We start from the raw sequence: 23,023 nt of genomic DNA, 5'->3' as shown, positions 1-23,023 counted from the left end.
ATATAGACTGCAAGCACTTCAGAAAGAAGTGTAGATTGAAAAGTCTGTCTTGACACCACAGGAGGGTCATGTCCCTATTTCTAGGGCCAGGACCCACTCTCTGCTCTGTCATTCACCAGTTTGCAATTCAAACAAGATATCTGGTGAGCAGGAAAACGTGATGGATAATATAATGTTACACTTGCAACTGCACTTTTTACCTTTCTTTTTTAATTTTTTATTTTAGAGAGAGAAAGAGAGACAGCATGAGTGGGGGAGGGGCAGGGGGGAGGGAGAGAGAGAGAGAGAGAGAGAGAGAGAGAGAGAGAGAGAGAGAATCCCAAGCAGGTTCCATGGTCAGCATGGAGCCCAACTCGGGGCTCGATCTCATGACCCTGGGATCATGACCTGAGCCGAAATAAAGAGTTGGACACTCAATAAGCTGAGCCAGCCAGGTGCCCCTACAATTGCACTTTTTAAAATGTCACTTTTGTCAATCACTGCTTAAAATTTGTAAGCACTTCCTGCTTCCCCCACCAGCCACTGTTCCTCAAAATAGAGCCTTAACTCTTTGAAAGTGGCTTTTCCTTTTTCTCAGTTTGTCATTCAAAGCCTTCCATGGTCTGGCTCCAATGTGATCTTCCAAACTGCCCCCTCTCATTCCCCTTGTAACCCATCCCTATCGCCTGAAGCTGGCTGGCTGCCTCACTGTTTCATATTCTTCTCTAGAGCTATAATAACTGCATAGGAGGAGCACCTGGGTGGTTCAGTCAATTGGACTGCTGACTCTTGGTTATCGCTCAGATCATAATCTCATGGTTCGTGGGTTTGAGTCCCACATCTGGCTCTGGGCTGACAGTGCAGAGCCTGCTTGGGATTCTCTCTCTCCCTCTCTCTCTGCTTCTCCCCCACTAGCACATGCATGCTTTCTCTCTCTCTCTCTAAATAAATAAACTTAAAAAAATAATAATGCATAGGATTGTAGCATTGGGATTATGGATGCGCCTTAACTATTCTCAATTGCTGGACATTTTTCTGTTCATGTTCTCTGAATTTTGCTAGAAGGCATACAAGGAGTCATCTAGACCACGGCTATCAACTTTGGCCAGTCCCTGGAATATGGGATTATGGGCAGTGGGAGAGTGGGAGGTGGTGCATTTATTTTTTTTTTATTGAGGTAGGATAGGCATACAGGAAAAGGCACAAAGCACAAGCATGCCACCTTTTAACTTTGGATGTACAAAACAGCCTCATGTAACCAGCACCCAGATCAAGAAACAGAACAGTACCAACAGTGCAGAAAGGCTGGGGTAAAGGAGGCTTTTAAAAAACTTGCACTTCGGACCCAATCCTTTAAGATTCTTAATCCTAGATGTGAAATAAAGCCTAGGGATTTGCATATTTAAGATTCTCCCCAGAGAAGTCTGGTTTCCCATGCACCTCCAGACTTGGAGACCATGAATCTACCAAAGGTTTTCAAATTGCCCCTCGTGTGTCATCTTGGGGGGTGGCGGTTGAGAGAGGAAAGCGTCAGACTTGCCTTCTCCTCCAGTCAGAGCCACTTGTATCTCTTTCTTTCTTTTTAATGTTTACTTATTTATTTTGAGAAAGAGAGCATGCACACAAGTGGGGGAGGGGCAGAGAGGGAGAGAGACAATCCCAGGCAGGCTCCACGCTGTCAGTGCAGAGCCCGACGCGGGGCTCGAACTCACAAACCCCAAGATCACGACCTGAGCCGAAATCAAGAGTTGGACGCTCATCACACTGAACCACCCCAGTGCCCCTTTGTATCTCTTTCTTAAATGGAACCTCCAGTTTAAGGAAGGCCTCCCTCTGTGGATAAAAACAACTCCTTGATCCACAATTCTGCAAACCACCTCTATCAGTCAGGGTTCAGTTGAAGAAGCAGAGCTACAAGGACGGATACGGATGTATTTGTCTATGTAGCTGTATGTATGGATCTGTAACAGGTATTTCACCTTTCACAACAGGAATTGCTGGTTAAGCAGCCCTGAGAAGTCTATTGCTTTTGCGTCTGATGCTGGAGCGTGAAGTCCACAGGGCAGGCGGTTGGGAAGGAAAAACCTTGGCAGAACAAAACCAATCTGGAATGCACAGCTTTAACTGGAACCTCAGGAGGATGGACTGAAACGCATGTTCTTGTTGTTTTTGACCTTGATGGGATGGATGTCTCCCAGGAGCCAGGACCCTTCACCATGGAACTCAGCTCTCACAGCTGGCCCAGGGGTCAGAGAAGCTGAAGGGGGATCCAGGGAAAGGTAGAGTAATTACAGGCCTACCCAGTGCCACATGGCGATGGGGAGAGCCAGCGTGCAGGCGACGATACATGTCCTGCAAAATAGCTGCCACTTCCCTTTCATCCTCCAGCCCTCCCAAGAATCCCTCTGTGGCCCAACCCAATTAGGAACCCACGGGACAGGGAATTCTGGGAGATGTAGTTCAGCCTAGCTAGGCAGATGCATGACAAAGCCATCACTACCCATCTGATCACTGGTTCTCAAGCTCAGACACACACCAGACTTGTGTGGTGGTGTTTTATTTTTTGTTTTGTTTTTTAATGTTTCTATTTGAGAGAGAGAAAGAGAAAGGGAGGGGCAGGGGAATAGAGGATCCTAAGCAGGCTCTGCGCTGACAGCAGAGAGCTCGAAGTGGGGCTCAAATCTGCAAACTGTGGGATCATAACCTGAGCCAAAGTCGGCATGCTCAACCAACTGAGCCACCCAGGCGCCCTGGAATCCTGTGGAGTTTTAAAAACCCAGATGCCAGGCCTATTATCAGGATATGGGAAAGCTTCCCAGGTCCCCCTAATGTACAGTTGTGGCTAAGAAACACTGGCTGTCAACCTGAGTACCAGCCTCAGCCTGCAGCTCAAGAAGATAAATCCTCTCTTCTTGCCCCAGGAGGAGCATAAAAAGAACCGCTTATTTTTTCGAAGGTCTTCTCATTATCCTGCCTCCCTGCATCTGTCTGTCCTCTCTTTGTGAGACCAGCCACAACCCTCCCGCAGTCCTCAGCACATCAGCTCCCCCTTAGATGAAGCCACCTGATTATCCTCCTCTGCTCGGAAGAGGAGCATAGCGGGCGGAGCCTGAGATCATCCCAAGGCCAGCAAGCTGATAGTGACCTGAAGACTGGGAAGTTTTCCCTCGGAAGCTTCTAAATAAAGCATCTCTTCCTCCTAGGCATAGATGAATTAAATGATTATAGCGCAGCGAAGTGGTCAGTGAGCACTTAACCAACGTAATATGAGCAAGAGTTGCTGAGAGTGCCGTGGGCTCGCGGGTGGGGTAGAGGCCACTGCTGGGTCTTTTTCAAGGACGGCTGGAAGAGGAGGACAACAGGGGCCACTGTGGGGAGAAAGCGAGAAAAGAGGTGGGGGCCGGAAAGAGCTCAGGTTCAAGTTCCAGCACTGCCGCCGACAATCCGCGGGGCCTTGGGTAACGTTTCCAAGCACCAGCCCTGCTGCCTGCATGGGGTCACAGAGAGCATCAGAAGACAGAGATGTGAAGCAGCTTGTTGGGGGAAGTAGGTCCAAAAGCAAGGGCATCTCTGTGTGCTGGGCAGTAACCCTTACAGGGAACGGTGATCTCGATTATGGATTAGACCCTTTGCTTTCTTTTTCTTATCCACAACGTGGTTGCTCTAACGAGGTCTGCTGAAGGGTGAGATCGACACAATTGGTCCAAACAGGGTCTGTGGGATTTCCTGCGGGTTTCTGTTTCTTAGGCTCCCCTTGGCCTCCGTGTTACAGCGCACAGCTGAAGACTGCTGAGCCACCCCATTCCATGCTGTGTAAAATAAACTTACAGAGAGAAACCTTCTGAGAAACACTAGGAATCTTTCATAGCATCTCTGTGAAGTAAAGCCGGGGAAGGATCAGGCAGTGCTCCAGTATATTAAGTGGCTGTGTTTATCGTGTAGGGTGTTTTCTGTGCTCAGACTGGATTGTAAGCTTCTTGACGGGAAGGCTGACTCTTGATCCCCCTTTATTTGGATCTCAGCACCTAAGACAGGGCAGCAGAAGGATACTGGACCCAGAGATCCAAAGTTCTGGGCTCTAGGGGTGCCTGGGTGGCTCAGTCAGTTAAGCATCCGATTGGGCTCAGGTCATGATCTCACAGTTCGTGTGTTTGAGCGCTGACAGCTGGGAGCCTGGAGCCTGCAGCCTGCTTCGGACTCTGTCTCCCTCTCTCTCTGCCCCTCCCCACCTCATGCTCGGTCTTTCAAAAATAAATAAATGTTAAAAAAAATTCAAAGTTCCAGGTTCTAGTTACAGCTCTGCCCTTCAGAAGTGACTTCAGTCCTTCTCGGCCTCAGTTTCCTCCTCTATTAAGTGGGAATTACCTACTTCATGGGGTTACTGTGTCGTGCAGATTAGACAGTGTGTGGAGGAAATACCCCCATGACCCCAGGAGGGATGTCAAGTGGGAGACGATGTGGTAAGAGCCAGTACTTCTCAAGAACTAGGTACTGGCTGACTCCCTTGTGGAAGACAGGGAGGCACAGAAGTGGCTGATCCTACCTACCTGGGCTGCTGCTGAGGAAATGCCCAGCAGCAGAGGTGAGGGGGCAGGTGACCCTGAAAGCCTGCAGAGCGACAGCAGTCTCTTTCTCACTGCTCCTCTTGAGAGATCTCTGCATGCTCTTTCTTGCTACAAGCTGGTTGTGAGCCTGGTCCTGTGTTTACTCATACATTATTTTATCTTGTTTACTGAACACCTGCTAAGTGCCAAGCACTGTGCCAGGGGTTGAGAACTGAATGGTGACCAAAACCAGATGAGGTCCCTGTCCTTCCTTCCCAAACTGATTTGGACTCAGGCTTGTGCACCGAGAGAGCTGGAGAACTAGCTTCATGCAGCCCCAGGGACAGAGGCAAATGTTGTGTTTTAGTGGGATCCTAGAGTTAGCCGAAAAACATCAACATGTTGAGGCCAGGTCTAATGAGAAGAAGAAAAGGAAGAAAAGGTAAACTCTCACCAACCCCCCCTTGGGTCTTCCTTACTGTGCCCGACCTCAGGTTTCATGATCCTACTCTTCACGACTTACCCGCTATTGAAACTAGCTCTCACCTAGTTTATTCGTGGTAAGGGGCTTGGGGCGCTGGTGGAGCTACACTTAACAGGGGTGAAAGCCTCCAGGTAAAGGATGATGCCCCTGCTGGAGGGAGAGATGTCAGAGGTCACCCTCAAATCACCTAAAATGTACCTAAAATCACACCACAAGGGTGGTCACTTCAGACTGGCATTTTCAGGGACAATGAGGGGCAGTAAGTAGGGGCTCATGGCAGGGGTGAGTTCCCCTAAACAAACCTTTGTGGCCTTTAAAGTTTACCAAAGATCAGGGAGGAGGAAGGGCAGGAGCGGATGCTGTCATCAGGGTCCTGGCTTTTGTTTAGGGAAGGTGGGTTTGCAGGTGCTTATTCGTCACTAAAAGCAATTGACTAGAAAATTAGCTACATAAACAAAAAGCAGGGAAAAAAGAAAGAGCAGATGATTTCAGTAGCCAGAACCCAGAAAAGCTCCACCCCCAGGCCCACAGTTCTGACCAAGCTGCCAGACAACCCCACTGGGGAATTTCCAGCTGGATCTACGATTTTCCTCCCACTGAGAAAACGAAGACGTATTTTGTTAGAGACAACTCCCCGCCAAAGCTGAATTCCGGCAAGACTATAGGTAATATGAACCCCGAGTGGACTCATTAAAATAGAAGTTTCTATTGTAAAATAGATACTCAAAACCATACAAAACAAATGGATCGCACCGGGATTGATGCAAACGGGCAAACGCCCTAGGAAGCACCCGCCAGATGAAGGGAGAGGACTTTGCTGGCCACCCCAGAAGCCCCTCCACGCATCTGTCCCAACTGCAGCCCCCCTCCCCCCCCAAAACAACCACACTCCTAACTTCCAGTCTTCAGTTCCTTGTGTTTACTTATGGTTTCATCACCCAATGTCCTTAGCCACTGTAGGTTAGTCTTGCCCATATTTTAGATGTCTTGTAAGCTTCTTTTAAGCTTCTCCATCTCTGCCTTTTCCTTACAAATTATCTGTTGGAGACTCAGGCCACCTAACCTGCCATTCTCTACCATCTGGATTTTGCCTTGGTACATGCCAACATGTCCAAATGCACTCATTCTTAAATTTTCCTTTTAATTTTTGAGAGAGAGAGAGAGAGAGAGAGAGAGAGAGAGAGAGCGCGCGCGCTTAAGTGAGGTAGGGACAGAGAAGAGGGAGACACAGAATCTGAAGTAGGCTCCAGGCTCTGAGCTGTCAGCACAGAGCCCGACATGGCACTCGAACCCACAAACAGTGAGCCAAGGTCGGACGCTCAATCGACTGAGCCACCCAGGTGCCCCAAATTGCACTCCTTAAAGCAAGTGATCACTTGCTTGAGAAAAACCCTGTACGCAAGCCATGTTCTTAAGGAGGGCACACCCCACCACACTCACTTTCCCACAAGAATGGTGATGAGATAGGAAGAGAATGTGATATGGGGGAGCTTTCTGTGGAACTAGTGATTTATGACATTTTTTTTTTCTTTCTTCAATTGGAAGTCACTGGGGAATCCTTCTCTTTAATGCCTTTCAATATAGTTTGCTTTAGTAGGAAACACATTTGGAATGGGGTTTGGCATCGTGCTATCCTTCAAGGCCTGGGGTTGTATACTGTTAAGTTTTATCAAAGATGATTGTATAATAGGATCCTGGATGTAGCAAAACCCCAAGGAATGTAGACCACTAACCAGACTCCCCAAATATAATAAATATAAATGATGGATGAAGGGAAGATTAGATCTGGCCATTTACTTATGGTTTGGAGCAAGAAAAGTTACACTTACAAAGTTTTTCCTTTCTCTAATCTCAGCAGACCGTCCCACAAACATAATCATTAGCATTTTCAAAGGCTTTATTAAATATTGACTTAATAAGAGCTCATGCACTTAATGGTGACCTCCAGATGTCCCAAGTCCAGGACCTTAAATTGCTTACTCCAGGGCTATGGGACCCACAAAATAGACAATAGAAATGAGCAGTGTTGTTGTACTAGGAGATGAGAGGCTTTTTTAACACTTAAAATTAAGGGCGCCTGGGTGGCTGAATTGGTTAAATGTCTGACTTCAGGTCATGATCTTGTGGTTCGTGGGTTCAAGCCCCATATTGAGCTCTGTGCTGACAGCTCAGAGCCTGGAGGCTGCTTAGGATTCTGTGTCTCCTCTCTCTGCTCCTCCCCAGAGATGCTCTGTTTCTCTCTCTCTCTCTCTCTCTCTCTCTCTCTCTCTCTCTCTCTCTCTCTCACACACACACACACACACACACAAATAAACATTAAAAAAAATTTTTTTTAAATCAAATACATGTGGGGTCTGTTTTGATTTGCACAGAAAGAAAAAGCTCCCAAACTGATGGATACAAGAAAAACTTCAAAACTCAAGGCACCCTTCAAACTCAACAGGCTCCCCACGCTACCTTCAGAACTTTATCACTGCTGTATAGAGCCACGGAAGGGCCCTGAGAGACATCAGAGGGGAACACAAGAAATTAAGCAGAGGCCCAAACTGATCACATTCTGATTCCCTGTCCATATTTCTTTCCTTGGTTCTCCCAGGGGTTTTATTTGTGAAGGAAATCAGGATGGTGTGTCCTCCTCTCTGGTAACAGTAGGGAGAATGCAGGAACGGGAAGGAGCAGGGAGAATCGGGAGAACTTAATGCACATTCGACAGACAGAATGTTTTCTTTCCTGGGCTCAGGAGTTTTCTTTTCTTTTCTTTTCTTTTCTTTTCTTTTCTTTTCTTTTCTTTTCTTTTCTTTTCTTTTTTTTTTTTTAATTTTTTTTTTCAACGTTTTTATTTTTCTGGACAGAGAGAGACAGAGCATGAACGGGGAAGGGGCAGAGAGAGAGGGAGACACAGAATCGGAAACAGGCTCCAGGCTCTGAGCCATCAGCCCAGAGCCTGAGGCGGGGCTCAAACTCACGGACCGCGAGATCGTGACCTGGCTGAAGTCGGACGCTTAACCGACTGCGCCACCCAGGCGCCCCTTTCTTTTCTTTTTTTAAAGTTTATTTATTTATTTTGAGATACAGCACGAAAGAGAGAGCAAGAAAGAGCACGTATGTGAATGGGGGAGGGGGTGGGCAGAGAGAGAGAGAGAGAGAGAGAGAGAGAGAGAGAGAGAGAGAGAGAGAATGCCAAGCAGGCTCTGTCAGCACAGAGCTCGGCGTGGGGCTGGATGTCACAAAATGTGAGATCATGACCTGAGCCAAAATCAAGAGTCACAGGCTTTACCGACTGAGCCACCCAGGCAACCCAGGAGTTTTTCAAATCTGCTTGCAAGATTGGGTTCCTGTTCTTAGAGTGTAGATGGTAATTGAGTTCCAATTTGGTAAGTTTTCACAACGCTCTAGGGTACAATGATGACAATGGGTGCGTTAAAAATTTGAAAACCAAATTAATTTGAATTCACTTTCACTGAAAAGGTAAATATGATTCAAAAGCTTTTTTTCTTCCCAGGCCAACTTTCTGAAAGATCTGATACTCCTTGGCACTCCTTCCTGACCGGGCTCTGTGACACTGTCCTGCTGGGTCTGAGCCCGGGTCTTCCCGGCTGCTCCTCTGCGCCCATCTCTGGAGCACTAGGACTTCCACAGAGCTCTTCCTCGAACCCTTTTCCTGTCCTTGTCCACTACTCCAGACCCAGCATGGGATCCTCTCTTCCTAATTTTCCCAACTTCAGCCTTGAAGAGCCACCCAGCGTCTGACCTTCAGTGTAAGCATGTCATGTGCATCATGGCATTTCATCTTCACACCTCCTCTCCGAGAAAGCATTTTCTACATTTTCTATACAGGAGATGTCAGCCGGGAGAGGGCAGGAGCCAGGCGAGGCAGAGCGGAGCTGTGAGCCCATTTTCAGGCCCAGGTCTAAAGTACCACGTTCTTCTGTCTGAGGTGGGAGATTTTGCCCTCGCGTTTTTGGACATCAGAAGGACTCAGGAGCTTTGGGGTTTAATTCTCTGGTGGGCCAGAGGGAGGACAGATCAGTGGTCACAGGTTCCAGCTCTGTTGCCCCGGCCATGCAGCCGTGGGAGAGGGTCCTGCCATGTCTGTAACAGCCCCACCTCCCCCACTGACCACCCAGCTTCCCCAAGAGGGGCTACACCGGAAAGCGGGTGTGAGGTCTCTGCTTAGTACCTCTCACCTTTCCCAGGCTGGAATGTAATGGAACTTCCGGGGACAGTGCCATTTACACATGGACCAGGGCCTGGGCATTTCTCCTGGGCAAACTGTGTGCATCAGTTCATAGGAAACCACTTTACTGACTAAACGTTTGAATCACAGAAAGTTCTGGATCTGGGATATGTGGGGAAGAGGCAGAGACATACACGGACCCGTCTTTAGATGGGCAACACGCTCTTGAGCCATTGTGCTGAACAGGCACTAGAGAGGGGATTGCCAAACCCTCCCTGAGCCATTTTAAAGTTTTCTTGAAGAACACCTCCTTACTCCACAGACCCATGTTCCACACCACCATCTACTACATGGAAATGAAATAATCAGTGGCTTTTTCTTCTAGTTTATTCTGAACTTTGTCAGCCAGGTTTGGAGCATGGGGGTCGGGGGTGAAGAGGAATGTGGAAGTAGCCATTGGACTTTCATGTACTCCACACGTCTTTCTTTAGTAATCTCTACACTCAATGTGGGCTCGAACTCATGAGATCAAAGGTCGCATGTTCTTCTAACTGAGCCAGCCAGGCGTCTCTCGTCATGTTTCTTAACTTATCGAGAGTCAGCCCTAAGATGGTAAGTGTGGGGCTCAGGTTCAGCCTGGGCTGCTCCCTCCCAGGGCCCGCACACAGACAGACTGGCTGGATCAGGGCCTGGCAGGGTGAGGCCTAAGCCGCCATGTTGGAGGAGCAGCCACTCCAAAGCACCACGTGCTCAGCTAGTGTGCGTGCGTGTGTGTATGTGTGCGTGTGTGCGTGTGTGTTAGAATGACTTACCCTGTGTGGATGGTCGTGGTAGAAAGTGAGACATAATCAAAGAGACCCCAAAAAGCTAACAGCAGTGAAACTGCCCTTGGATGAATCTCACACAGGTTCCTGCCCACACATCCAGCCCTGTTCCTCCTACTGGAACACAGGGAGTTAAAAATGAAACAACCCTGGAAACCGAAACCTAATTATCCATGGCAATTTAATAAATAACTAAGGTTTACTAGGGCTTATTAAAATAAATGTTTAGTGTATTTTCTTATGCTCTGACATTCACTTCTGTACTTGTCAGCACCTGCTGGCAGCAGCTGGAGTAATCTCACCAATTTTGTTGCATGTGCAAATCAATTTGATTTTCCCCAAAAAGATAAAAATCAGTAATGTGATTAAGTTACAATTAAGGCATGTCATTGAAAGCACAGACAACATGAAAAGGCTGAGGAGGACCTGTCCTGAGGTCACCAATGACTTTCTTCTGTCCGAGTTAAAAAGATCCATGCCCCACTCCCCCCCCCCCCCCCCCCCCCCGCCTCATTCTCCTGGCCTGTTCTGCTCTATGTGATGTTGTGGTCCATCAACAAGCCTCCTCCTACTTCTTGAAATTTCCTCCTCTTTTGGCTTTCATCATGCTACTCATGTGCCTGGTTCCCCTCATGGCTCTCACAGTGGCTCCCTAACTGTTCATCCAGCCATTTGTTCATCCAACCATCTGTCTGTCCATCCATCCTTCCATCCATGCATCTGTTTGGCCATCCATCCGTTTGTCCTTCCTTCCTTCCTTCCTTCCTTCCTTCCTTCCTTCCTTCCTTCCTTCCTTCCTTCCTTCTATCCATCCCTCCAACCTTCCATCCATTCATCCGTTTGTCCATCCATCCTTCCATCCTTCCAACCATTCCTCCATCAATCCAATAGTGACAAACACTGGAAAAAATGACAAAGTCTATTTACATCTGCTTTTACAGTTAAAAAAAATGCTTATAAGTATTATTTCATTAATTTCTCATCACAACCATGTGAGGTGGCTGTTGGTACCCCCATGTTAGAGATGAGGAAACAGGCCCTGAGAAGACCTGTGATTTATTTACAACAGCACGACCAGCAGGTGGCAGAGTCTGAACATGAATTCCGGTTTTCATCCCAGTAAGAATTCACAATGGCACTCTCCTACATACTGGTCAAACATAATTTCTCCACTAGTCACACTGTTCCTAATTAAATGTCATGATCCAGTCAATATATATTTATTGAGACTGTGCTAGGCTCTGGGGGATGCAAAGACTGGGTCCCTTCCCTCTCACAGTATGTGGCCTGGTGGGGGAGATAAATATTAATCATATGGTCACACAATGAACATTTGTTTTTGAGGTAGAAGAGAGTGCTGACTTAGCTATGAAAACCAGACAACTCTTCCAGGAGGAAGTAATCATTAAGATGCATTCTGAAGAATGAGTCAGAGTTAGCTTCAAGAAGATGGGAAGAAAAAAAAATCATACAGAGGAGGAAAAGCATGCGCAAAGGCCCAGTGGCAGCAGGACCCAATGTGTGCTGACATGCTGAAGGTCAGCTTGATTGGCATATAGAGTGAAAGGGGGCCTAGCAGAGGATGTGGTTCAGACCATGCAAAACTTTATAGCCACGATAATCATTTACTTTTAGCTTAAAAGCAATGGGAAGCCATAAGTCAAGAGAATATGATTAACTTTACTTTTTGATTCTGACTTTTGTGCGTGGAATGGACTATAGGGGAGCAAGAGTGGAAGCAGGGAAAACAGCTGAAACGCTTTTGTACTTTTCCAGGTGAGAAGTGATGGCAGCTTGGACCAGGGTGGTGGTGGTGGAAATGGAGAGAAGAATCTCACAGATGCCCTCTGCTCCGCTCAAGCCCGTTTTCTCCCTAAACTCTGTCACCAGAGTGTGCTCACGAATTTGCAGTACATGGGAGCTTGTCCATACTGCGGGGCTCTGCTGGAGTCTCCTCTTCCAAGAAGCCTTCTCCAGACAATGCCAGTCCTCCAAGAGCTTTCAGATGTTGTGTCTACCTTCCGCACTGCCCATTCTCACATCTGATTCTTCTCTATGGCTTGGCTGCTCTCTGGTCCATTTCTGGAGATGCCTCCATTTGTCTTGTTGTCTTGCTTTCTCCCTTTGGAAAGTAAATGCTTTGTTGGCATTTGCTGAATGGTATCAACAGGGCTCCTTTGGAAATTACATTTGTAAACGATTACTCACGCCAATTGCCTTATCTCTTTTTCCTAAATTAAACACTGGTTGCTTAAATCTGTCTTCATGATCTTGTTCTACCAAAACGCATGTCTCAATTTTTCTATAATTTCCTCTAAACTCTTTCCCACATTCCTCGTAGCAGAAAGCAGTTTCAGAGGGAACCGAGTGAGAGGGCGGGGTGGGGGCCGGAGTGTAATTAAACCGGGGCTGTCTGACCAGAATTCCCATACCTTTTAATGGGGTATTTGATTAATCCTTTCCACAGGCACCATTATTCATGCCTTGATGGAATCTCATTTTATAGCCCTTAATACATGGGCCCAATTTATCCACATCACATTGTATTCTAATACTTGTCATCCAAGTTATTAGCTATCTCCTTCTTGGTGTAAAATCATCAGCAGGTTTGATTAGCTTATTCCCTGGGGATGATAGGGGAGATAAGAACAGACACAGTACAATATGACCACCAACGGTTCTGCAGCTTAAGACTGCTAAACAGGATCCATTCACGCAGCCCAGGTGGCCAAAATAAACATGTACCCCCATGTGTGGTCTCTGTGTGGGACCCAGGAGCCAAAGCCACGAGGGGTCGACTGCTGCTGTGCCTAGCGGTACTGAGCCATCATCCCAACTGGGGTCGATTTAATAAAAAAGAGTGGGGCTCCCCTCTCCTGCTTCCTAACATGCCCCACCCCCTATTTATCCTTCCTGGAAGGCACAGCCCAGAAGCTCCCCTTTATTGCAGGACACCGCGTCTGCCTGGAATTGCTCTTCTTTGCCTAGGGGGACCCGGGCAGGCCAGACGACCTAGACGATGCCATTGCTGTCAATGGCTCCTTCTCCAGCAGGAGCCCCTGCTTCCTCTTCTCTGGAACCAAACCTGAGCCTTGGGACTCACAGGTGACTTCAGTCCCTTGTAAGCAAAGTAGTCCTGGGCCTGAAGAGACCCCTACAGGAGAGTGGGTTCAAAGCCCACAGAGCTTCCAGTGCCCCTTCCTCTCCACAACCACCTCTCCTCAGTCCGATCAGGCAAATTTGCCACAGCGCCCTTCGGAGTCCTTTTTAAAGCTCCTGTCATCCTTTCCCAAAAGGCCCTGTATCAGTTATTCTTGTGCTTTTCTGGGACTGGCAAGAGGAGGATGAAAGGAATGTGCTCTGTGGCGGCATGCCTCCTTCAAGAGGTGATGCCTCATTCCCTTCCCCTTGAGTGGGGGCCAGCTGGAGGGACTTGTTTCAGCATTCTGACTTCCTCGCTCTCAGGTTGTTGGCTCTGGGGGAAGTTAATTGCTAGGTGGCGAGCAGCCCTGTGGAGAGGCCTGCTACGGCCAGGTGAGGGCGCCATCTTGGTAGAGACAAGCTTCGGCCCCAGCCAAGCCTTCAGATGACAGCGACTCACAGATGACAGTTTGACCGCAACCTCATGAGAGTCCCTGAGCCAGAACCACCCAGCTACACCACTCCAGGTCCGTGACCCACGGAAACTGCGGAAACTGTGTAAGACAAGACATACTTGTGGTTTTAAGCTGCTGGATGTTGGGGTCATTTGTTACATAGCAATAGGTTACTTCTGCATTCTCGTCAGAGGAAGGTCTTAGCCCCTCTTACCCTTCAATTGCCTTCTTAGGTTCCATTTTGATCTCTTCTCTTTGTTCAGGGAGTCTTGTATCCCTGGGGCACCCTCTACTGACCTGTCCCTGGCCTCTACTGAGGGTCCTCACAGTCTCAAGGACTCTTTCCTGAAAAGAGGGGGGATGCATGGCTGCGGGGAGTGGGGGAGCTTCCCAGTGGCCTGGGTTTGGGAAGTCTGGCTCTTTGCCTGCCGTCCAAAGTAACATCTGGACTTAGCACAACTTTTTTTGAGAAAGCAGCCTTCCTCAGCCCATGAAACTCCCTCTGTGTTTCTGAATCCCGTGGGCCTAATGACTTCAGTCAGGCCGACAGCCAGCATGAAAAGACTTCGCAAGGAACTTGTTCCCTTTTGTATCATATGCTCATCTCCTGTACCCTTTTTGCTCATCTGCAGTTTCTGGAAAAGATCATGTCTCGTTTCAGCTTTGCAGTTAAGCACCTCTGACACTAAGTAGAGATTCCCAAAGTGGATGGAGGTACAATCTGGCTTAAGTGTTGCAAGAGTACCACCCTCTCCCACCCTCCTGGAGTGGGTGCATCCTGCCAGCAGAGACCACAATTAAGAAGAAGGTGGTGATCTGATTCTCACATCTCTCATAATTATACAAGGAACAAAATGTAGTTTTCTTTTTCTTTTCCTTTTAATGTTTATTTATTGTTGAGAGAGAGAGAGACGGAGTGCAAGTGGGCAGGGAAGGGGCAGAGAGCGAGGGAGACACAGAATCTAAAGCGGGCTCCAGGCTCTGAGCTGTCAGTACAGAGCTCGAACTCAGGATGCCAGCCTCGAACTCAGGAACCGCAAGATCATGACCTGAGCTGAAGTCGGACACTTAACCAACTGAGCCACCCAGGCGCCCCCAAAATGTAGTTTTCAATTAAAAAAAAATCCAGGTTGCTTTTCTATCTGATCAAATCCCGGTAATTTTTACAAAATCTATCTTAGTTACCCAGGGCGAGGTCAGACAACTACAGATGTTAGTCTCTTGGAAGTCTTGAAACAGGTGAAAGTACAGCCCTGGGCCAACAGCATCAGCATCATCCAGAGGCTTTGTGAAAATGCACATTCTCAGGTCCCACTCCAGACCCATCGAATCAGAAACTCTGAGGGTGGGGCCCAGCCGTCTGTGTTTTAACAAGCACCGGAACAATCCTGATGCATGGCTCAAGGTTGAGTATCACTGACGTAAAGGATTAAATATCTAAATTATTGATTCCTTCATTCATAAGACATTGACTGAGTGACTATTTGCCAGACACTCTGGGACAACAAAGAGGATTTATAAGGAACTCCTTCCTTAAGCAGCTCCCAGTCTTCCCTTCTCTTGCTATATGACCACACTTGAAAAGAAAGCAGGGATTTGAAGACACCAATCCAAGGAATGGAAATCATTCTTTACATGTAACTCTTTTCAATGGACAAGAGGTATATGAAAATTGTCCCTGCCGCCCCCCCCCCCCCGGAATGATCATACTCTCAAAATCGTAACTTTTCCGAAGTAAGTAAATGTGTGTATTTAATATATCATGCACAGCTGGCTCAGCCTTTTAAGCTTTTAAAAAAAAAAAAAAAGATGATGTGATTTCGCCATGAATGAAATACAGAATTACCTTAAAGATTCACTTAGATTCGCACCTGTCTTTTATAAACAAACTCATCTGTCGTTTCGTCCTCTTGATGAAGTAAGAGTTTCTGTAAATCTACATAAGTCATAACAGCTAAGATGTTCTGTGTGCTTCCTCTGGCTAGGCTTGGGGATATTTCTACGTTTGATCTTCTCCTGACCTTATAAAGTAGATGCAGCAAACAAACGCAGTCAGTAGAAGAACAGAGGCCGAACGAGGCAGGAAATAGGCCTGGACCCATCCCTTAACCTCACGCCAATTACCTTCCTGTGCTGTACTCCCAGCCCCGTTAGGTCATTTTGTTGCTCATTAAAACTACTGGTTAAATGGGAAAACATAAAAGGAAATACCACCCTCCCCTAATAGATTTCTAGTATGAAACCACTGGATCAAGTTCAATAGAGGGATTTATTTTTAAATGTGAAAGGTCATGCTAGATTTCTCCTTCAGTACCATAGATAATTAGGAGCTGGCCATAAAGCCTTTATGGTGGCCTGCGAGAAATCTGCTGCATGCTCAATAGATCCAGCCTTGAGAAAATGCTCCACATTTGCTCTTTTCTCAGGGTGCCCCAGTGATGGTCAATGACTCACTGCAACACTATCAGGGCAGATGATTTTCCTGTGGTTAGCAATGAACTTGAGTTAATCCAGCCAAGCCTGGGCTCTTGTGACTGTAGCTGCCCAGTTAATCCGGCAGCCACGGGGGTGAAGGGGGTGACTGATGACCACAGACGACATCAAAGCTGTCTGGCAGGACCAACAACACACTCAGACCCTGGCATGGGCACCAGGCCTGCCCTGGCTAGCAGAGTTCATCCGCCACATAGGACTATCCTTCATTTACACGGGTGTCACGGGTCACCCACGTTTTGGCAAGCGAGAGGCATCAGGAGGCCACATCCGCTTACCGCATTCTTGCAAATCACCTGGTGACTTCAGTTATACACCACCAGGGAAATGGAAAGTCCACGTGGGCCGTGTCGAAGGGTATCTTTCAAGCCATATACAGAGCATGCAACTTGAGGTGACCTGAAATGCATCCGCCTTTCCCACTGGCCTTCTGTCATCAAGGCTTTTTAGAACACAGAGCCCAACCCCTATCTATTTCTAATTCAGGGGTGCTTGCTGGCTTCTGCCGAGACACCGATTTGATTGGTGGCATTCTGTGGAGCTAGAGACATAAGAAGGTGAGCTCACAAATGTATGATTCATTTCAGGATTCTGAAATGAGAAACGCACCTATCAGTGGCACACCGGGGGCTGGGAGATTCTGAGAAAGCATTTCATGCATATAAATGGGACACCCGATGAAAAAATTTGCTCGTGGTGACAATCCCGGAGCCAGGGACCACCCCGCTGTGCTCTCCACCCTCGTGGAGTGACGGCTCTGCGGGAAACCGCGGGGATTAGACGTTCCCGCGTTTGGACACCCATATGCCGCCTCATTTATCTACCTGTGACAGGGACGGTGCTGGAAGAGAATCAAAAGATGACAAATTGCTTCTGGTTTTAAAGGAGCTGTTCAGGCTGGGTGTATGCCCAGGGGGAACCGGTCCTCATGCCAGGAGCCATCACTCCATCCCGTCATAAGGCCACATTTTGGCAAACACCAGCCAGCAGATGACTGCTGTCTCCTTTCACCGGTGGATTTAAAGACACTTGCTCTGAAAGCCTGAAATCCAGTCATCCCGAAGCATGTGCAGCAGAGAGCGGTCCTGCCCACACACTGCAGTGAGGCAGGACGGCAGGCGTTAGACAGGAATTCCAGATGAGAGGGATTTTTCCCATGTTGAGGCAGACAGATAACAGGGGAAGGATTCTGTAGGATTCCAGAGCAGAGATACAGTATCAGTAAATGACGCTGGGAAAGACAGACTTGTGTGAGATAAACGGACAAAAATTTCTAGGATGCCGGCCACTGGAATCTGCTTTTGTGGATACAGCCGGTGGTCCAGCCAACGCTGGCTCTCGTTTGGCTGTGACTCTTCTTCTTTCCAGCCGATGCTGCCTCTCTGGGAATGACCATGTAATCCATGGCCAACACACTCAGTCCTCTGGAGGTGAACTTTCCTCAGCCAATCCAGTTTGTGTTTCTTCTCCGCCATACGCTGGCGTTCGCAGGGCTGGAGAAGCCCTCACTGCTTATGTAGAGAGATGTCGGGTGCTCTTGTCAGCGTTACACTCGTGTGTACTCATTTTAGCTTCCTGACCACCTCTAAGACAGGTACCGATATCATCCTCATCTTGTAGATGAGAAAACTGAGGCATGGAGAGCTTGAGGGATGGGCTGATGGGGAGCAGAGCCATAAGTACACCAAGGCAGCTTGGCTCCAGGGTCTGGCTTGTGCCTAACCCCTGTGGTGCTTCCCTAATCCAGTCCTCTTTCAAATATAGCAGCTGAACCTCACCACGTGGGCACTGATTTGCCTAGGTCCTCCTCCTGCCCCAGGCCCAACCCTCTAAAAGTCAGCGGACGGCCGGAGCTGGAGCACAGAGCCTGCAATGTGAAGAGACAGAGGCTCATCTCCAGTCCCTTATTTGCTGCTAAATTCAGGCCAGACGTTCCACGTTTTGTGCGTGTTGGTTTTGAACATTCCACCATGTTGCCCCAGACTGCTTCAGAGATGGTCTCTGTGTTCTCCTCTCTCAGACAAGCACCTGGCCCTCTCCCTCATACCTCTCCTGTCTCGGGCAAGGCGCCTGCTGCCAGGGACTGACGTTCCCTGCCTCGCCTCATCATGCATTTCAGCTAAAAACTCCTTTTTCCACATGGCAGCAAGGCATATTTATAGCACAAGTCACATGCCAAGGCGTGTTCAAGTTATTCATTTCTAAGAATAACCATGGAGCAGAACCACCATGGCCATTCCACAGAGGGGCAAAGAGAGGCGGGAGGTCACAGCAAGGTTGCAAAGGAGTCCTAAATTGCCAGGTCTCTTGAGCCACTTATATACAATTCTCTTTCCAGATTGCTTCCTCCCCTCTTCCTGTTTAACAGACTTATCTGAGGCCTGGGAATGAGAGATGTTATCAAGATCAAATTGTATTGTATCTGCGTCTATAATCCAGCTCTCAGAATACTAACAAGCAACTCTAAGCTCTGGTGGCAGGAACGTCAATGCTCAGCTTTCTGCCAAACCCCATTCTCATTAGTAGGTTTACACGCATGAAACACATACTTGGAGTTTCTGGCCCGCACAATTCTCTCAGCACTGGTTGTCACTAATCAGAATGCTGAACGGATTTATTCTCATGCAGAACACAACCAAACGCCTACGGCGGCTGCTAAAATGACCGTAACTTTGTCCTGATGGAATCTGCTGGCCAGGAAATGAAAGGGTGGATCATGACCCAGAAGCTGACTGAATACTATTCCTTCAGAATCAGAACTGGTAAGACTGTGTTTCAAATGGTTATTACAGAAAGCTTGGACCCCATGTGAGGCAGACACGACAAAGCCGGACGATGTGCTGGTTGCCTCTAGGTCTGGGATTAGAGACGGTAAAGGTTAGAAGTTGCATAAAAGTACACCTGCCTCCAATATTTTGCTGCTGCTGTGCATTACCCTCCCCCCCGGGGGTCTCTGTTCATGGAGAATGTACTGAGCTCACATTCAGGAGTCCTGAGTACTAATTCCAGCCCTGCCCCTATCCGTCAGCGACCTTAGGAGAGTCGCCGAACTTCTCTGAGCTTCCAAATCTGGGAAGCCAGCCTCTATCAGTCGTTATCATGGTGAAAATGAACAAGCTACTAGTGAGTGCTTCGTAAAGGGCAAGATGCCGTAGAAATCGAAGATATTTCTATAGATATACGATCACTCTCAAAAGGCCGGAGTGAGAACAGAAGCCTCTAATCTCTGTATTCAAAGGAAACATCTTAGAGAGATGCTGCTGATAAGTGGCATTTGGAGTGGCCACAGAAGGCGGTCTATGTGACATCACTCAAAAGGAGGCCAAGGGGTGCTCTTCTCCTTGTTCGCCCTCCTCCTTATGTTCTCCTCTGAGTCCTGTCTCACCATTCAGTGTAAAGCTTGACACATAGTGGGTACTCATAACCGTGAGACAAATCAAGGAATGCCACTCTAAGGATTTTAATCCCTAATGCAGAAAATTCCCATGGGGGAAGGAAAGGGGCTCAGCGGGTAGTTTCTGGAAGCCTGACTGTACGGTGACCAGCCGAGTCAGACCCAGGGGACTTCCCAAGACAAGCTGTTCACTCTACCAAGTGTCATACTTGAGTATCCATTTTGCCTCCTCCCAGAGGGCAGGGAATAAGGTATCTGAACTAAAGGAAGTCTGGAGGGAGGCATGTGTGTCTCTGAGTTCCTAAAGAGTAGATCCCTAGAGATTTATCGTCTTAACATTCCCCCAGCACTCCCCCCACTTTTGCCCCCATTAGCTGCAATTTCCCTAGCTGACACCACCTTCTCGTTGTCAGGAATCTGACAGAATCACATCCCTTCTATTTTTCCGGCATCAGATTATCACCTTTAAGATATTTCCCTGAGTCCTGTCAGTGGCTTCCTGCCACCAGCTAAATCTTCTACCAAACAACCCGAGGCATGTGGTACAGATTGGTAGGATGAGAACTTGGAATTGTCCGAAGCATTCTGTGCAGGATTCATCAGGACACACGTGGATTGAGGGCTGACTGGTGTGCAGAGCAGGGAAATTGTACTTGGGGCTAGTGAGGAGTTGCGATCAGTGGGGATTTCCCCTTTAAAAACTTATAGCGAACGCCTGCCCGAGACCATTCAATATTCATAAATGGAAAGCGGAGATGGTGTTTCTGTTCCGCCAAGAGCAATAGCTATTTATCACAGCAAATGACTGAAATGGTTGTACGTACAATGCTTTACTCGGTGCTGTAAATTATGGTATATACAGAAGATTAAACTTAAGCCTAATGCTACCCTTGAGCCTCAACAGCTGAGTCCTATAAATGGCTACCCGTTAAGAAGAGAGAATCTTTTTCCTGGTTACTATTTAAAAGTGTATCTCTATTAAAAGCTTGTCTTAAACATAAATTACCAGGAAACTTGCCCCTGGCCCCAGGCAGGCTCCTTCTTGGGCACTGACTCATGGTGTCACATCTACATGACACAGTGACAGGCCTGAGACTTGAAGCATGTGCCGTGCCGACCTCCAGAGGGAAGGCAGAGCCGACAGAGGCAAGAGGGACTCACAGTGCGCAGAATGAGCGTTCATTCTGGGCTCTGCCAGACCTTAAAGCCGTAAGGAGACTTTCCGAATTCGAATGATCCTGAATCCCAAACCACTCCAAGGAGAGTATTTCTTCTGCTATCTGCCGTTCTGTGAGGTATCATGGAACCCTGACTGAGGGCTGAGGCCCCTATCTTCCTAGCTAAATTTTATTCTCCAAGCACTTGTTACTCCAATGTGGTCTGTGTGCCAAAAGCACCAGCATATTACCCGGAGGCATATCAGAAATATAGACATACTTGAATCCAGAATCTGCATTTTAGCAATTTAGCATTTTGCAAACCCCTGGGGGATTCATATGCACATTAAAGTTCGAGAATCAAGGGATAAGTAAGCAGGTGTCAGCAGGGAGGAGCCCCTTCATTTTCTCACTGAAAATCATTACACATGACGAACAGGATTTATGGGAACAGGCCATAGCAGTAGAGCATGGGATTCTGCATTCTCTTTTATCCAATGCCACTTCAGAACATTTTCAGGAACTTGAGAGACAGATTCTTTCTTTCTTTTCTTTTCCTCCTTTTTCTTTTCTTTTTCTTTTTTTTTTTTTTGAGATTTTAGAGGGATTTGTACAAAAATAGTTAAACTACAATTTAAAAGAATTTGTTTTTGAGATAGATTTTTACAAACTGGAAATGAACATGTCACTCTGAACTTGACAGATGTCCAAAAACACCCCAGGGTGTAAAACAGAGTAAATTAGCAAAAAGTTCATGCTTTATAAATCAATCGGGGTACCTCTAATCCCCCTGTGAGTCAGTAGGCTGAGAATGCATGGCAACGTTGTGGGCCATGATTTCAACTCTTTATTGTCATTACCAGTTGACTTAAGAGAAAAGTGTGCAAAAGTGTTTGTGCTGCTTGAGGACACAGAAATCCTGGAAAACCATAGCCTTTCTTGGAAGACAAATTACTGTTTAGTATGCATATTAAAAACTTAATGGCAATCACCAAATAAGATTAAAAAATAGATTTATATATAGATAGATGTAGAAATAAAATCTATTGTGGTCAAACTAGCAAATGAAAAATGGAGAGAAGGTTAAGGAAACTTTGTCAATTTAATGGAGGACAGGTAAAGAGAACAAATAAGCAAACAAAAATCAAGGCAATCAGAAACTCAAAAGATAGAAATAAGTCCAAATATATAAAGTAATCACAATAAACGTAAATGGATAAAACTCACCTATTAAAAGACACTATCAGATTGGACTTTTACAAAAGCTAGCTATATGCTGTTTACAAGAGAGCTGTCCAAGACAAGATGACAAAGAAAAGTTGAAAATAAAAGACTGGAGAGATAAGGTAAATACATATTGACCAAAAGAAAACTGGGTAGGAGAGTTAATCAGATACAATAGGACCTAAGGGAAAAGTTAATAGGATGAAGATTCCACCACAAAAAAGCCATGTGTCATAAACCTATAGGTATCCAACAGTGAAGCCTCAATACTGTAGATCAAAAGCCGTCCAAGTTCCAGGAGAGACTGACACACTTACAACCATCATAGGAGACTTAAAACCCCTTTCTCAGAAATTACAGACCAAAAGGACAAAAATGGCAAGGATACACAAGATCTGAACAACAAAATAATAAATATGTGGAACCTTGCACACAAAAGAGAGATTAAATAAATCTTCTAATCACCTAGGAAACATTTTTAAAAAATGGTCACATGCTAACTAGTTACAAAGGAAATATCGTTAAGTTATAAAATGGGTAACTGATAGCTAATGTTCTCTGGCCATCATAAACTAAGCCAAAAATCAAAAAATAAAACAACGGTAAGGCCTCCCCTACTACTCTTTGCATCTGAAAACTAAAGCCACACTCCTAAACTGTGGCTGTGTGATTTTTTTTTTCCCCTATGTGTGGCCTAGGTGCTATGGGACCAGGTTAACTTACATAACATTTGTCAAGGGCTATCACCAGACACAGGAAACTCCCTAAGCCATGATAGCTTCATTGTTTTGTGCTTGGAACTAAATTATAAACCAAAGGGAAGGTGAGGTACCTGAGTCCCAGGAGGAACGAAAGAGGGATGTGCATGGGTCCGTTATGACCCAGTGGTGCAGCACCAGGAGCGACTACTGGCTCGTTCCCCAGGCCGTGCCCTGCTGGCCGCACCATACACCCATCTCTTTCTGCTCACTGATGCTGGCTGGCTGGAGACTGGCCTGGACATGCTGCTGGCACCTGGGCAGGGGTGCTATTCTGCTGACGTGGAGTCTTACAATGAATAGTGTTCTGGAATAAACACTGCAGGTGACAGTCTGTACGAGGCCTTCTGGTTGCTTTTTCACAGGGCCAACCACTTCTGAAAAATGGTCAGG

The 23,023-nt window shown here is 47.0% G+C and overlaps 1 protein-coding gene across 6 annotated transcripts in view; it reads right to left on the bottom strand.

The window, feature by feature from the left end:
- The window catches only part of ATXN7L1 (ataxin 7 like 1), a 248,244-nt gene that overhangs the window by 125,530 nt on the left and 99,691 nt on the right, over nt 1-23,023 (bottom strand). Inside the window, exon 4 of one of the 6 annotated variants that reach the window (XM_023250266.2) lies at nt 10,910-12,130. The exons of the other annotated variants lie outside the window; for them this stretch is intronic. Coding sequence (XP_023106034.1) covers nt 12,045-12,130 — 86 coding nt within the window. The 3' untranslated portion in view covers nt 10,910-12,044. Of the gene's footprint in view, nt 1-10,909; nt 12,131-23,023 lie in introns of those variants that run through there. 6 annotated transcript variants of the gene reach the window in all.

Source organism: Felis catus, chromosome A2, assembly GCF_018350175.1.
Source record: "Felis catus isolate Fca126 chromosome A2, F.catus_Fca126_mat1.0, whole genome shotgun sequence".
Lineage (NCBI taxonomy): Eukaryota > Metazoa > Chordata > Mammalia > Carnivora > Felidae > Felis > Felis catus.
The sequence above is the reverse complement of the archived record's forward strand: the minus strand, read 5'-3'. Positions and strand labels throughout refer to the sequence as shown.